The 13,329-nt window shown below is 46.1% G+C and overlaps 1 protein-coding gene across 1 annotated transcript in view; it reads left to right on the top strand.

The window, feature by feature from the left end:
* The first annotated feature begins 1,914 nt into the window (after positions 1–1,914).
* The window catches only part of CDH4 (cadherin 4), a 448,373-nt gene continuing 436,958 nt past the window's right edge, over positions 1,915–13,329 (top strand). The window contains exons 1-2 of the mRNA XM_054218866.1: positions 1,915–2,075; positions 4,125–4,236. Coding sequence (XP_054074841.1) covers positions 2,016–2,075; positions 4,125–4,236 — 172 coding nt within the window. The 5' untranslated portion in view covers positions 1,915–2,015. The remainder of the gene's footprint in view (positions 2,076–4,124; positions 4,237–13,329) is intronic.

The following is a 13,329-nucleotide window of genomic DNA, read 5'->3' on the forward strand; positions in this document are numbered from 1 at the left end:
TCAAAATATCCGGCCATGGGTATTCACAAGGCAATAGCCACACTGGAGCTGCACAAATCCAAAATATCCCCAGAAGTCTCCAGAGTACTTGTAGTTCTATTTAAATAGCAACAACCGCAGCTGCCCTTCAACCTGGAACAATCTACTCCAAACTTTGAAATTTAGGATAAAAATAAAAGGAACAAATTTAGATTTGATAGATACATATAAGGATTTATTTTTGTTATGATGGTGTCACTTGACTATTTCTGCCTTCGTGAAAGTGCTTCTTAAAAAAGGGTATACAGTAAATTCAATACAATGATGGGATTTATTTGATGTTATATAATGAACTCAGAAATACTTGTTTAAAAACAAAATAAACCCCATAATCCACTAAGACTGTAAATTGGCGGGGTAGGAACAATCTTTTCATTATTCGTGTCTACAGAGCTTAATACAATGAGGTCTCAGTTCTTTGCTAACATCTCTAGGTGTTAACACAATGCTATTAAATCTACTCAATAGCCAAAGATGCAGTCAGTGGATTTATGTGTCTCATTCCTTTGGAAATGTGTGAATCTAACAGAATAGTTTAATGGCCAGATTTTTCAGCTGCAATGTCTGATTTTGCACGTACATCAGATAGTATGCATCTATTTATGCAAATCATTGTTGGATTTATATGCACAAAATATACATGCCTGAGAACTCCTATTTGTGGAGTTGAGCTGCATTCAGAAGGGAAAAAGATCATATTTGGATGCTGGGGTCATGCTGGCGGAAAATAGCAGGAACCATGCTTAGCACGCAAAACCGCTGCTTTCCATTTTTGGTTTTCTGTCAAAACTAAACTGACTTAAGTTTCGCTTTCTGGCCCTGCTTTTGATCTGCCTTTATTTTTACAACAGAAAACCTTTAGTTTAGTGGAGTTAGCTTTATCTGCTACTGATGCGGACACGGACTGGGTCTGGCGCCCGTCTTCCTCTCAGACAAGGAGGGCCACGCTGGGGCTGGCTTGAGGAGCTGGTTCAGGCATGACCCATTCTTCCACCCGACCCTGGCCCCTGCGGCGCCCTCCCCTCTCCCTGCCCCAGGGCTGACTGTCGGGGTGCTCATCCCCCCGGCACCCACAGCCCGCCCAGGCACAGCCTGTGCCCCGGCACCAGCCGCCATGCCAGGCCTCTCCCTCCCCAGCAGCCTCGGGCGAAGGAGCAGGTCCCTGTCATGGCGGGGCTGTGATTGCCTCTGGTCTCATTTTCCTCTCTCCAAGTATGCTCATTTTGCTCTGGATATATTATTTTTTTCCTCCTGGATATGTTAATTTTTCCCTCCACATGCTACCTCTTCCTCACAGACTGGACTGGGCTCTCCTCTCCAGACACGCCCATCACCTCTGGGACGTGTTAGCTTTTCCTGTGGACATTCTACTTTTTCCTCACTGGATGTGCTTGTTTTTCACCTGGGCATGTTAATTTTTTCCCCACTGGGTACATCTTTCCGCTGGATACATTACTTTTACCCTAGTTACACTCCTTCTCCCTCAGTGGATATACTACTTTTCCCTCAGCGGATAATGCTACCTTTTCCCTCAGTGGATATGCTACTTTTCCCTCAGTGGACACGTCCCTCCCCTGGATATGCTGTTTTTCTCCCTGAACACGTTAGTTTTTCGTCTTTGGACATTAAGTTTGGCCTCCGGACAGGCGAGCTGCGGGTGACGAGGTGCCCCAGCGCGGCCGGCCCCCGCCCCATGCCCCTCCGCAGGCCGCCGGGGGAGGTGGCGGTACCCGGCGGCGGGGCGGTGCCTGTCGCTTTAAGGCGGCGCGTGCCCGCGCGCGGCGGGGCGGGGCTTGGCGGCGGCGCGCGGGCGGGCGCTTCACCTGCAGCCCAGAGCGGGCGCCGAGCGGCGGCGGGAGCGGGGCGGCAGCGAGCGCCCGGCCCCGGCAGCGAGCCACGGCAGCGGCACCGCGGGGCGGCCATCCGCGCCGCCTCCGCCACCGCCTCCGCCACAGCCCGCCGCCGCCGCCGGGGCCATGAGGACCGGCTGGCGGGTGCTGCTGGTGCTGCTCCTTCCCGTCTGGGGCTCGGCGGCGGTAAGTGGGGCGCCCCGGCGGCGGGGGAGGACGGGTGGGCACCGGGCTGCGCGCCCCGCGGGGATTCCGCCGCTGCTCCGCACCCCGCGGACACGGCAGCCGCTGCAACTTCGGGGTCGGAGCGCGGAGCCGGCCGGGGCGGCTGAGTGTGCGGGAGCGGAGCGGCGCAGCTCCCTGCCGCTGTCACCCTCTCTCTTTTTTTTTTTTTAATAATCATTACAGTTTTTTAGTTTTTTTTTTTTGGGCGCTATCGTTCGCTTTTAGTGTAGTGCATCAGCCGTGCCGGCGAAACTTGCCCTCCGTGTTGCGCCGCGCCAGATAAACTTCGGGGGCAGCGGCGCGTCCCGGCGCGGAGCCGCCCGCGTAGCCCTGCGCGCTCGCGGAGCCTCCGCGCCCCAGCGCCGCCCGCACCCCGCGGGCCATCCCTCCTCTGCCGCCGCCGTGGCTGTGCCTTTAACTTTTATTTTTACCGGCCCGTAAACACCCCGAGTGGGCCTGAGCCGTGCAGGGGGCTAACGGTCTGGGAAGTTCGGGGGTTTTAGGGTTTTCCACCCCAAAATGAAGGGCGCTCTGCAGAACGTCAACAAACGCCCGAGCGCGTGGCTGCGGCGTTCCGGGGCGAGCGGGGCGGCCGCTGCGGGTCGTGCCGGACCGGCCGCGGGAACGCGAGCCCCTTATTTCCCAGCCGGAATCCCCCGGCGCAGGAACCTGCGGGGGTGTCCCGGCCCCCGGGGGCCGGCGGCTGTGGGGGGGGAGCCCCGAGCGCCCGGGTAATAACGGGATGATTTCAGAGTCAAAGCCCGTTATCGCCACTCAGTCCTTGGAAACGTTTCCTGCTGGCAGCCTCTTGCCAGCGACGGTCGGAGTCCCCAGAGCCGCTGCTGCCCTGCGCTCCCCCGGCAGTAGCTGGCAGCCGCCTCCCCAGCCTGGTTTTTAGCAGAGTATGTTGGCTTGCTTTCTGCTTACTAAGCTCCTCCGAAAGGACCCTTCGCTCCTCTTCCCTCCCTTTCTCTCTCTGTAATGCAGCATCGTCTATGCCCGGGCGTGTTTGGGGGAGCTGGGGAGCCGTGTGCCGCTCCCCGGGGAGACAGGGACGCGCCTGGAGTTGCACTTTCTCGGGGCAGTGACTCCGCTGGTCCCCCGGCTTCAGCCTGCGCTGTGGGGCTGGAGGCGTCGGAGGTGCAGCCTGCGTCGCTGAGCGGTGCTCTGGCGAGCCCTGCCCGCAGCCCGGGAGTCTTAGAAATCCCTTGCCACTAGCGCTTGTTTGTGCATAAATCACCTGGCACTTGTTAGGCATAAATCACCGGTTTATGTGCTTTCAGTGAGCTGGCTGGAGCCGGGAGCCGGGACCCTCCTGGCTGGGGAGCGGGTGCCCCATCCCCAGGACCAGGCTGACCCCTTCCTGTGGCAGGGGCTGGTTCCCCGCTGTGCAGTCCGAAGTTGCAGCAGAGCAGCTGGGTGTTCAGCTGGATGCTTCCCCCTGCATTCTAGCAGGTTGTGCGTAAGGATGTGCTATTCAGCGGTGTCCCCTTCGTCCCCACCATCCCCACTGGCGGGTCACAGGGGCAGCAGCAGGCACAGCCTCAGAAGGAGGGGGGCTTTAGCTGGTCACGAGCTCCTGGTGCTGCTGCGACCTGTGGTGTTTCTCCTCCTCCGGTCCTGGGGCTTGCCCAGTTTCTCAATAGCAAAACTCAGTGATTTGGATGTTGCAACATCAGGCCTTTGCGTGGCTCCAGTGCGAGCGCAGCTCGCCTTGATGAATTGCTGCTCTTTGTTTCCTCCCATCCGCTGACAGTGCCCAGTATCCCAGCCTTCCTACAAACAATACTCTCTATTGTAGTCAGGCAACTATTTTCTGGCCCATTTTATTTTTGCAGCTACAGTATGGATGCGCTCCAGCAGATAGGCACTTCAGCACAAGCAGCTTCTACTTGCACACTGCTTTACTGTTCAGGTTTGCCTGTGCCTAAACACCTAGTTGTTGGGTGCAAAACATTTTCCCAAATGACAGAAGTCATGGTGTGTGTTCTCCTTGTTTTGTTTTTGCAGGCACACAATGGGGATCTTACAGTTAGACCCACATGCAAGCCTGGCTTCTCAGAAGATGACTACACGGCATTGGTCTCCCAAAACATCATGGAAGGGCAGAAGTTACTCAAAGGTAAGTGGAATAAAAAGCTTAATAGGTTCTGCAATAACTGTATTTTCAGGAGGTGAAAGGAGACTTAAAGATGCTGGTTTTGATGGTGAAATTGTCTGCAGAATTATGTTTGTAGGAGGATGAAACACTAAGTGGTTTACCTGAGTGCAGTTTTGAATACAGATGAACTATTCGAAGTCCGCATGCTGTCTGCTTCAGGTGCATTGTTTGCCTATAGTATGTGAGGTCGTCACTTCACTTTTAAGTCTCCCACTCCCACCCTGTCTGAAGGAACTCTACATTTGATATTTTAGAAAGTATTTTTATGTATGAAATGCAAAGATCCTTAAATTATCTCTGCTTTGAAATGCACGATAAAGCAGACGTTGTTGTTGGAAATGTGGTAAACAAGCCTACAGACATTCTGTTCACAAATGTGGCATTCATTTTCATTACTGCCCCGCTGACAACATGAAAACACAGGCAAAAAGAAACTACCAATTAGCTTTATAGTAATTGCAGGATTATAACCACTTTTGTGATTGTAAACTCTAAGACGTCTTCATAATCCAAATAACAATAGATTATCCTATGTATTGATCTCTCTCCCTTTCAAGTTAAAAATAATTAAACTTTATATTTGCATGATGCAGGAAATCATTGTTTTACTCCAAGAGAATTTTTGAAAATCAAAATATCCCCTTCCCCCCTGCCCCGTACCCGCTTTGAGTTAAATCACTGACCGTTGGTGGATTTTACAGCAGTTCTAAAAACATAGTATATTGTGGGAACTGGGGAGCACATCGGGACTTCATGCTCTGCTCAAGGGTTTATAAACCCTTTGCTGCTTTCTCCTGCGTACGTTCACTCACATGCGTGTGTCTCTGCCAGAAAGCTGGGATTTCTGTCTTCCTCCAGAGCAAACACCTGCTCTGTTACTTTGATTTTTCATGAAGGAGAAGGAGGGTTGTCAGTATTCTTTCTGGCTTCAGCAGAATCCAGGACTGGACGTTTTTTCTCTACGCGAGTTGGCAATCAGTTTTGTTTCTGAGCCCAGTTGTCTTAGCTTTGCTGCTCAGGAATTCTCTTGACTGGCCTGTCATCAGTTTGTAGACGTTGGGGAGTTTATTTTTAGTTTGAAAGATAACCAAATAGGCATTTGACATAGACAAACCCAAGAACATAGCAACACATGAAGAGACCAAATACCAACTGTTTACGTATTTAGTAGCAATTTTTTCCTAGTCTTATACACTGTAAGGCTTTACAACTCAGTATTTAAACTGAGTAGCTTTCATGCTTTTTGGGCTACTTTACGCAAAACTTAGGAAATTATTTGATAAACAATATCCTCCAACTACTAGAAAATCCTGTCATTAATACACTTGCTAAGAGGAGTATTTTTTGCAGTTTAGTGCTTGATAAATTGTGCTGCCCGTTTCGGTAGGTGGGCAATAGGGATGGAGCAGAAGGTCTGTTCAGAGGAGTCAGCTGGCAATGGCTTTGAAGACAGCAGAGTGGCTGTCACTGCATTTTGGTTGCAACTGATAATTTTTAAATATGAAATTATATTTAGATGGGCTGTCAAGTTCATTTGAATGAAAATATATTTCTTTTTAATTTTATCCTTTAGGGGCCAATTGCAGCTTTACATTAGTCATGGCAAACCTGTCTCTGATTTCGGGCTGAACTGGCCCTCAGGTTATTATGGATGCGTGCAACGCTTGTAAGATTCGTGTCCTGATAACATTGTCACGAGTTACGTGATTTGCAAGCAGTCTGTCAACTGAAGGAGAAAGAAGAAAGTGCCAAAGCCGTGTTTGCTAATAAGCAAACTATCGTCTTTACACCTTTTAATCTACAGTCAAATACATGCTGCTGTTTATCATAGGAAATAAATTTATCCAATTAATTTGTGCAATAATAGGGGAGGAAATCTGCTGCATAAAATTCTTCTTCATGCTTGTGTTGTTCTTTATATATACTCTAGCATGTAAAATTGGTAGTTTTCCAGTTTAGGTTTAATTTTACTTCCTAACACTTGATATGTCTGAAGCATAAAATGTTTATCTCTTTCTTCCATCTGGGTGAAGTATTGTACAATAGTTCAGACCAAAAATGGGTTCAGATTGCTTACATTATCATGTTTGATAGATTGACATATGTACCGTTTCACACCATCTTACCACGCAAAGCTTTGCTGCCAGCTACCACCATCTTATTCATCAGCACGCAGTAATTCATCTCCAGCCCAAATGGGACTGCTTGCATGAAAAGCAGAGGTGGGAATTCACCTTTGGTGCTTTCATGGAATTGGGGGGGGAGGTGCGTACGTAGTTCAAATTGCTCTCGGGGGATTCCGGTGGGCAAGCAAGTCTTTATGCTGCAGAAGCCTCCCTCTGTCCTTGGGAAGGAGAGGTGAGGAGTCCTGGGACGGCTGATACGCCCTAAAGGTTTGCTCATCAGAAGCGAGGTAGCGTGTGGAGCTCGGCAGGGTGGTGAACGTCAGCCGGCGTTGGGAAGTTGGGAGGTTACGCGGTTCAGGGATAAGCTGCGTGGCAATAAAGCAGTCTTTCCCTTCTAAGCTTTGTAATACCCAGCTCTCAAATGTATGCAGTGTTATGAATGTATCAAAATGAAAAGTGCTTGTAGTATTCTAGGTTTGAATCAACTTAAACATAATGACTGCTTATAATTGACTTATTCCAATGGAAATAGCTTAGCCTTAATTTGACAACAAGAGCTTTTACAGAGTCATTGTTTTATTATAAGTATGCCATAAGCTATTAACTGCTACTTTGTGGTTCGTCTTATTTGCCTGAGTCAGCTCTCTAACATCCTCAAAACATACAGATTCTAGCAGGAGCTATTTGTTACACAGTAATTAACTTGTTTATGATAAATGTATGGGAGAAATGTCACGGCATTTTGTTTTATGTATAAATGAAAAGCATTTGCATTCTAAAAATTTCATGTTAATTAGACTTAAAATAGTTTTCCCCAGTAGTGCCACAAATACCACATATTACACATCACTGCCAACATCGTAGCCCGATGATGGGGTGTTAGCTGAGTTGATTTGTGGAAACAGTGCCTTCCTTAGAAATGCCGTCCCTGCAGCTCTTAATAAAAGTTAGTGGAGTGTAATCGGTTGTATTTTTTGGTCTTTGTTTTTGTTTGCAGTGTAATAAAATTAGTCTTGATCACTGATGCATGATAATGTTTAAAATAGGATCGTTAACTATTTTCTTCTTCAGCCTAAGGGAAAATCTGAAAGCTGCAGTATGGCAGAGGACGATTACGGCATGGGTATCTCTTGCTCTTTGTTAATTATTAATGTTAACTTAAAATGGTAAGAACATTGGTCCTGAGAGGTGGGGAGCAGTGACGCGCGGTACTGCACTGGAGACGAGACAGTTTGGGACTGGCTCAGGGCGTCTGGTGCCCGAGTATTAACTCAGGTGCATGGGAGTGGTGATGACTGGTGGCCTGTTGGGGAAGGAGAGAAATCGGGAGCAGGGTGCTGAAAGTGATATGCAATATGATCTAAGTGGGCCTCATACTCTTGTTATTGGGTTTATGCCCTTTTCCATTTTTGTAAGGTTTTTGAAGATTTAAATTAAAAAAAAAAAAGACATTTTTCAAAATTAGGAATTCAAGTTTTATTGGTGTGCTGTGAGACTCTGGCAATTGGTAGTGGGTGGAATGGCACCAAGGTGTTAAATGCATTATTGTTTCTAGCCTGGTACCATCACAGTTACAGCAGGTCACCTCTCAGAAATACAGCTGAACAACATAACTCGTGGTTTTCCCTACAAACAGGAGACAACGTAAGTGGCCTCCCTTTTGTTTTTCTGTGCATCTCTTCATCTGCAGTGATTCATGTTTCTGTTGCCCATCCTAAGTAGTGCCTATACTGATGCAGCAGGATAACTTCACTTGTGTAGGCAGTTGCGTTTGGGTAAAAGCGTGTGGAAGCACAGTTTATTTTCATACGGGAAGACGAATAAACTGTGCCAGCGTGTTCTGCTTTAAGCAAGTGTATGAAACCAAAGGTAGCCAAGCTTCATGCAAATGTATAAAAATGTAATTGCTTCCATGCTAGGATTTTACTAGCTTTATTTTTGGTTAAAAACAAATGGAATACATGCAAACTTTACTGAAATACCTGTTTGTTTTGTTTTTTTTTTCCTAAGAATTCAGTTGGAGGCCATCTCTCATAAGTTTAGTTGTTTTTTGGTTATTGGTTTGTTTTGTTTTGTTTTTTTAGAGGTAGGATATTTTTTTATGGCCAAAGCCTTTTGTTTTCCCCACTGAAGCTTCAAAACTTCCATCCTGTTCAGCCCTCATTGCCTCTAACAGTAAAACTTAGGAAGGCTGTGAATGCTGTTTATAAAGTATAGAACAGATAGACCAAAAATAGCCAATGCTCCAAATCATTACGGATAGTGTAGAAGCAAACATTAATTAAAAAAATAAATAAAGGGGGGGGGGGCAAGGGGAAGGAAAACCCGAGTAAGCCTTTGCAAACTATGTTTGAATCTGGTTCCTAGTAATTCATGTAGTAGTAGCTGTGGGGATGTATCCTGTACCTGCTCCTGGAGGTAGCTGTGCTGCGCTCTTGGGGCCAGGGTAATGCAGGAAAGGGAATGCAGAGTGTGTTGGTCAACAGCTCTACTTGAAAATAATCATACAGCCCCAAAAATACTACTGCATACATGAAACTTGGCCCCGGTGAAAGCATGAGGCAAATAAATCTTTCAGGAGGACTGCTCCCTTTGCTGAGTGCCCGGAGGGAAGGAGCATCCCCTGGGGTCACCAGCAGTAACCTGCAGGCGAGCGTGGATCTGCAGCCTGGTGTGGCCCTGATTTGTGAATTGGTTAATGGGGACATTCTGCCTGTCCATACGTCTGGCTTCCCACTTTTCCTGGATCTAGAATCTAAAAAATACATATGTACCTGGCAGCTGTTAATTTTGGTAGGAGCGTGGTTCCTGAAGGCTTCAGGAGTTGGAGGTCTGCCTTTGAAAGGTCCTTGGGAGGATGCTGCATCCCAAAGGCATTCCCCGTGCCTGCGGTGCCGCCTGCCCACCCTGCCGTGCCTCCATCGTCTGAGTGCCCTTCTGTGTGTCGTATGGGTGCTTTTCAGAAGTGAAGACGATGAGAAATGTGGGGATTTGTTCTGGGGTATGGTGGGGTTTTTGAGCATCTTTTGGGGGTTGCTGGGCCCTGGTAGCAGCAGGGAAGCTGTGCTGCAGCCTGCTGAGATAGCCCCTGCCTCCTCTGAGCTGCTCCGAGTTTAAAAGACAGAGAGACTTTCCCATTCATGCTTTCATTATTTTCTGGTCTGTGATTCTGCATGAAAAGCAGTTACTGGAGTTATCGTACACATAATTAGCTTCACAGTTCCCTAATAAAATCTGAAAGTAGGCAAAAGTCCGCTGGGAACCCAGAACTCTTTCCCTAACCTTTCTTCCTTCTTTTCTTGGAGGAAAAAGAGGCAGAGACACATCAGCTTTCGATGCTAAACTTGTATGTGCTCCAGTGAAGCTGCCTCTCAGAAAACACTTCTCCCATTCCACAGGACAACTCCTTTCAAAAGCAGTTTCTTGATGGGCATGTTCCAAATCAAAACCATCGTTTCAGTTATGAGTTCCAGCAGAGACCCCAGAAAGCTGCTGCGGATTGGGGAGCTGCTGATGCATATTTGTTTTTAATGTTATTCTTCAGATCCAACTTCTGACACAGAAATGGTGTTTGAGATGACATTTTTATCTAAATAAAATTGCAGTTAATGAGACCAGAGTAGTCAATAACACTCTGTAGAGTTAATCCCCTTACACTGTTTAATAACTGTATATATTGCTTTCTAGATCAGAGCTCTGAACCAAATTCCTCAAACCCAAGTAAAATTACTTTTTTTCTGCATTCTGGGGAGCTAACTGATTTTTATCTGAATAAATCTGCTTCTCCAGCAACAGACTCAGAGATTCAGAGCTTTTTTTTTTTTTTCCCAGGAATTTGTCTTTAAAGAATTGCTTTGCTTCAAATTAAGCACTCTAAAAAAAAAAAAAAATCAAGGAAGAAAATGAAACAACTATTTCTATTGAATAATTTATTCACTTCTTTCTTTATGCTTAGGCTTTTAGGAAGTAAGCCATGTCTGGAACAGTATCAGTTTGTTATTTAGTGTGAAATACCCGTCGTTTTGAACTTCAAACCAATAATGTTAGGTCTTTTAAGGTTAGAAAATGTTAATTTTAAAGTCACTTCTGTGTTCAGAAACTGACTGTTGCTGACAGAGCTCATGAGCTCTGATCTCACAGAGCAGATGCTGAAGGCGTTCTGGAAATTCTGGGCTTTTTTTTTTTTGCATGTGGTAAATGAAAATTATTTATTCTAGTGGTGAAATAATTTCTTACTTAATTTTCATTGGCCTAGTACCAGTTCTCATCGCCTAATTTCATTGATATTTATATGCAAAAGCCCCCTTCTGCCTTAATTTCTACCCTGGAGAGGAGTGTAATGTTCTAGAGGCAGCTTATTTCATTGCAAACTAAAGCTGGTGAAGTTCTTAGTCTGACAGTAGTATGGGCCATCTGCATAGTCATAGAATATTTTAGTAATACAGATAATACTTAAAAGTCTTATTTGAAGGGCAAGAAGAGATTAAAACTACAGAGGATAGGATTTCATTGGAAATCTGCTTCTTAATATTTTTTCATATAATAGAATGAATTTGAGTTACATAGGGGAAGAAGGGAGTTTCTGTTCAATTTGAGGTTACTGGTATGTTCAGAATTAGTGCCATTATACAAAACCTACTTTTTTATTTTTTGGCAAATGGAAATAGTAAGAACTAAGACCAGAAAGCGATGTTTGAAAAGTAAGACCAATATTTGCCCTAGGGAATCCAATTTCAAATGGTTTGATAAGGGTTTTGAGACGAACCTGTGCCAGCAGCTAGAGACTGATTTTGCCAGGACCCTCATCTTGAGCACTGCCGTAGGGGTTTCTGCTGGCCTGGTGGGCTTGATCTGTATCCATTTTTGTGTCTGTAAACTTTTTGTGCGCTAGCCAAAGGTTCTGAAGAGCATTTGGCTTCACCTTCAGTTTTCCTTTTGGTGCTTAAACGACCCCCCAGTGTTGCTTTTTCAGGTAAAGCTCAGAAGTGTCCTCGGCCAGCCGTGCCACCAGAGGGTTTTCTTACTGCTCAGTAGGCTGTGATATATTGGTTTTGATATTTTGTTTAAATATTTATTTATTAGTATTTCTGAAAGGAGAGGCTGCTGGAGAAGTGAAGTCTCAGGGGGAGACTTCATCATGGTGTATAAATACCTGGTGGGCGGGTGTAGAGATGATGGAGCCGGGCTCTTTTCAGTTGTGTGCAGAGAAAGGGCAGGAGGAAGTGGGCACGGACTGAAATGCTGGAAATCCGCTCAAACGTGGGAAGAAACTTTCTGTGTGAGGGTTGTCAGACACTGGAAGAGGTTGCTCACAGGGGTCGTGGAGTCTGCTCTTGGAGATGCTCGGAACCCAGCTGGACACAGTCCTGGCGCCGGCTCTGGCTGAGCTTGGAGGAGCCGCCGTGCAGAGACACCTCCCCTGCGCTGGGCTCCTCTGAACCGCTGCGCAGGTGAGTGTACGGGCAGGCGGAGTGGGGAACTGAGCTCTTCTGCAAATACAGATCGAATAGCTTTAGATAAAAACATTGCAACAACCTGCAAAAAAGTGATCCTTACAGGGAATTTGTGAAGCTTCTTGGAAGCGTAACCTCTAAAGAGAGAATAATTGGAACGCCAGGGACCAGCGTTCTGCTGTTTGCTTCCATTAATGTCCAGATTTAACTTGGACATAGTTTGTCTCCTGGCGTAAGGAAATGTTACGCTTAAATTCAAAAAGCTTTTGGTTTCCTCTTTATTTTTAGTAGAATAAAAGGAGAACATATGGAGCTTCTGTTTTCCCAAAATATTTGTCATTAGTACTGGCTGCTTCGCTGCTTTCAGCAGAATCTTTCCCAAGTGAGTTTTCTGCAACGTAAAAAATAGTTGGGTTGAACAAAATTTCTTTTTGCCACAGGCTTTATGATATCTTTTTTTTTTCTTGCTTATATTCATTGTCCCTAATTTATTTATTAATTTTGAATTGCAGTTGCACAGAGGGAGAGAGAAGTGGCAAATGTTCTGGCATATGGGCTGTGCTGTCCTTGGGAGCAGCGACTTCCAGTGGCTCGCGCTGCCCCGTGCCTCCCAACCCCAGGCTCCAGCGCCCCTCTGCCAGCCTCTTCAGATTCCCTTACAACACAAAAATTGTAATTCTCTTTTTCCTTTGCCCTCGCTACTTTTCTGCCACCGTTCCTCGCCACTTGCCGGCGTTTTGTAGCGGGGAGCCGGTGGCAGTGGCTCAGCGCTGCGGAGCGATGCTGTGCGGTAGCTGCTGCTGGGGGGGGCCGCGCAAGCTGCAGCCTATTAACATTAGCATGGTAATAGCAGCCACCGTGTGGAACGCACAGTGGGAACGTTGGAAGCTCCTCCAAGGACCCTGAAGATATGTATGGGCCACCCATGAAGGAGGAAAAAAATAATGCCCTTTCTGCTTTGAAATGAGCCAGTCTGTGTGTTTCATTGGTACCCGGAAGCACTGCAATCATGAAGGCTATTACTATGCCTATTATAAATCACAGTTCTGTAGCAGTTCGTAGATTAGTCACAAAAATTCCTCTTAGTCTAAAATTTTGTTATACTTAGTTTGTCTAGTAGCAATTCCAATCCTTATTAAACAAAATTGTCTTTAAAATAATTATGAATATAGCAATTATCCAAAGATAAATAGTCAAGATTACAAAAATTGTTCCATAAAAAGCTCTGTCGGCTCACACAGCCAAACCCACGACACTAGAGAACCATAAAAGGCAGGTCAGAGAAACAAACGTTTGTTACTTCACTGTGTAGCAGGAAAAGCATATTGGGATTATTGGTATATGAAGTAAAAACACCAAGAAACAAGCTTGTGAAGATATTAGAAAATAAAGAAATGGTTGCATTTGAAAAAGTGTAAATCAGGACTAGTTGAAAGCTTAAAATTTAATAACCTGTTTGTTACTGATATGGACAA

The sequence above is a fragment of the Rissa tridactyla genome, chromosome 12, assembly GCF_028500815.1.
Source record: "Rissa tridactyla isolate bRisTri1 chromosome 12, bRisTri1.patW.cur.20221130, whole genome shotgun sequence".
In the NCBI taxonomy this organism is placed as follows: domain Eukaryota; kingdom Metazoa; phylum Chordata; class Aves; order Charadriiformes; family Laridae; genus Rissa; species Rissa tridactyla.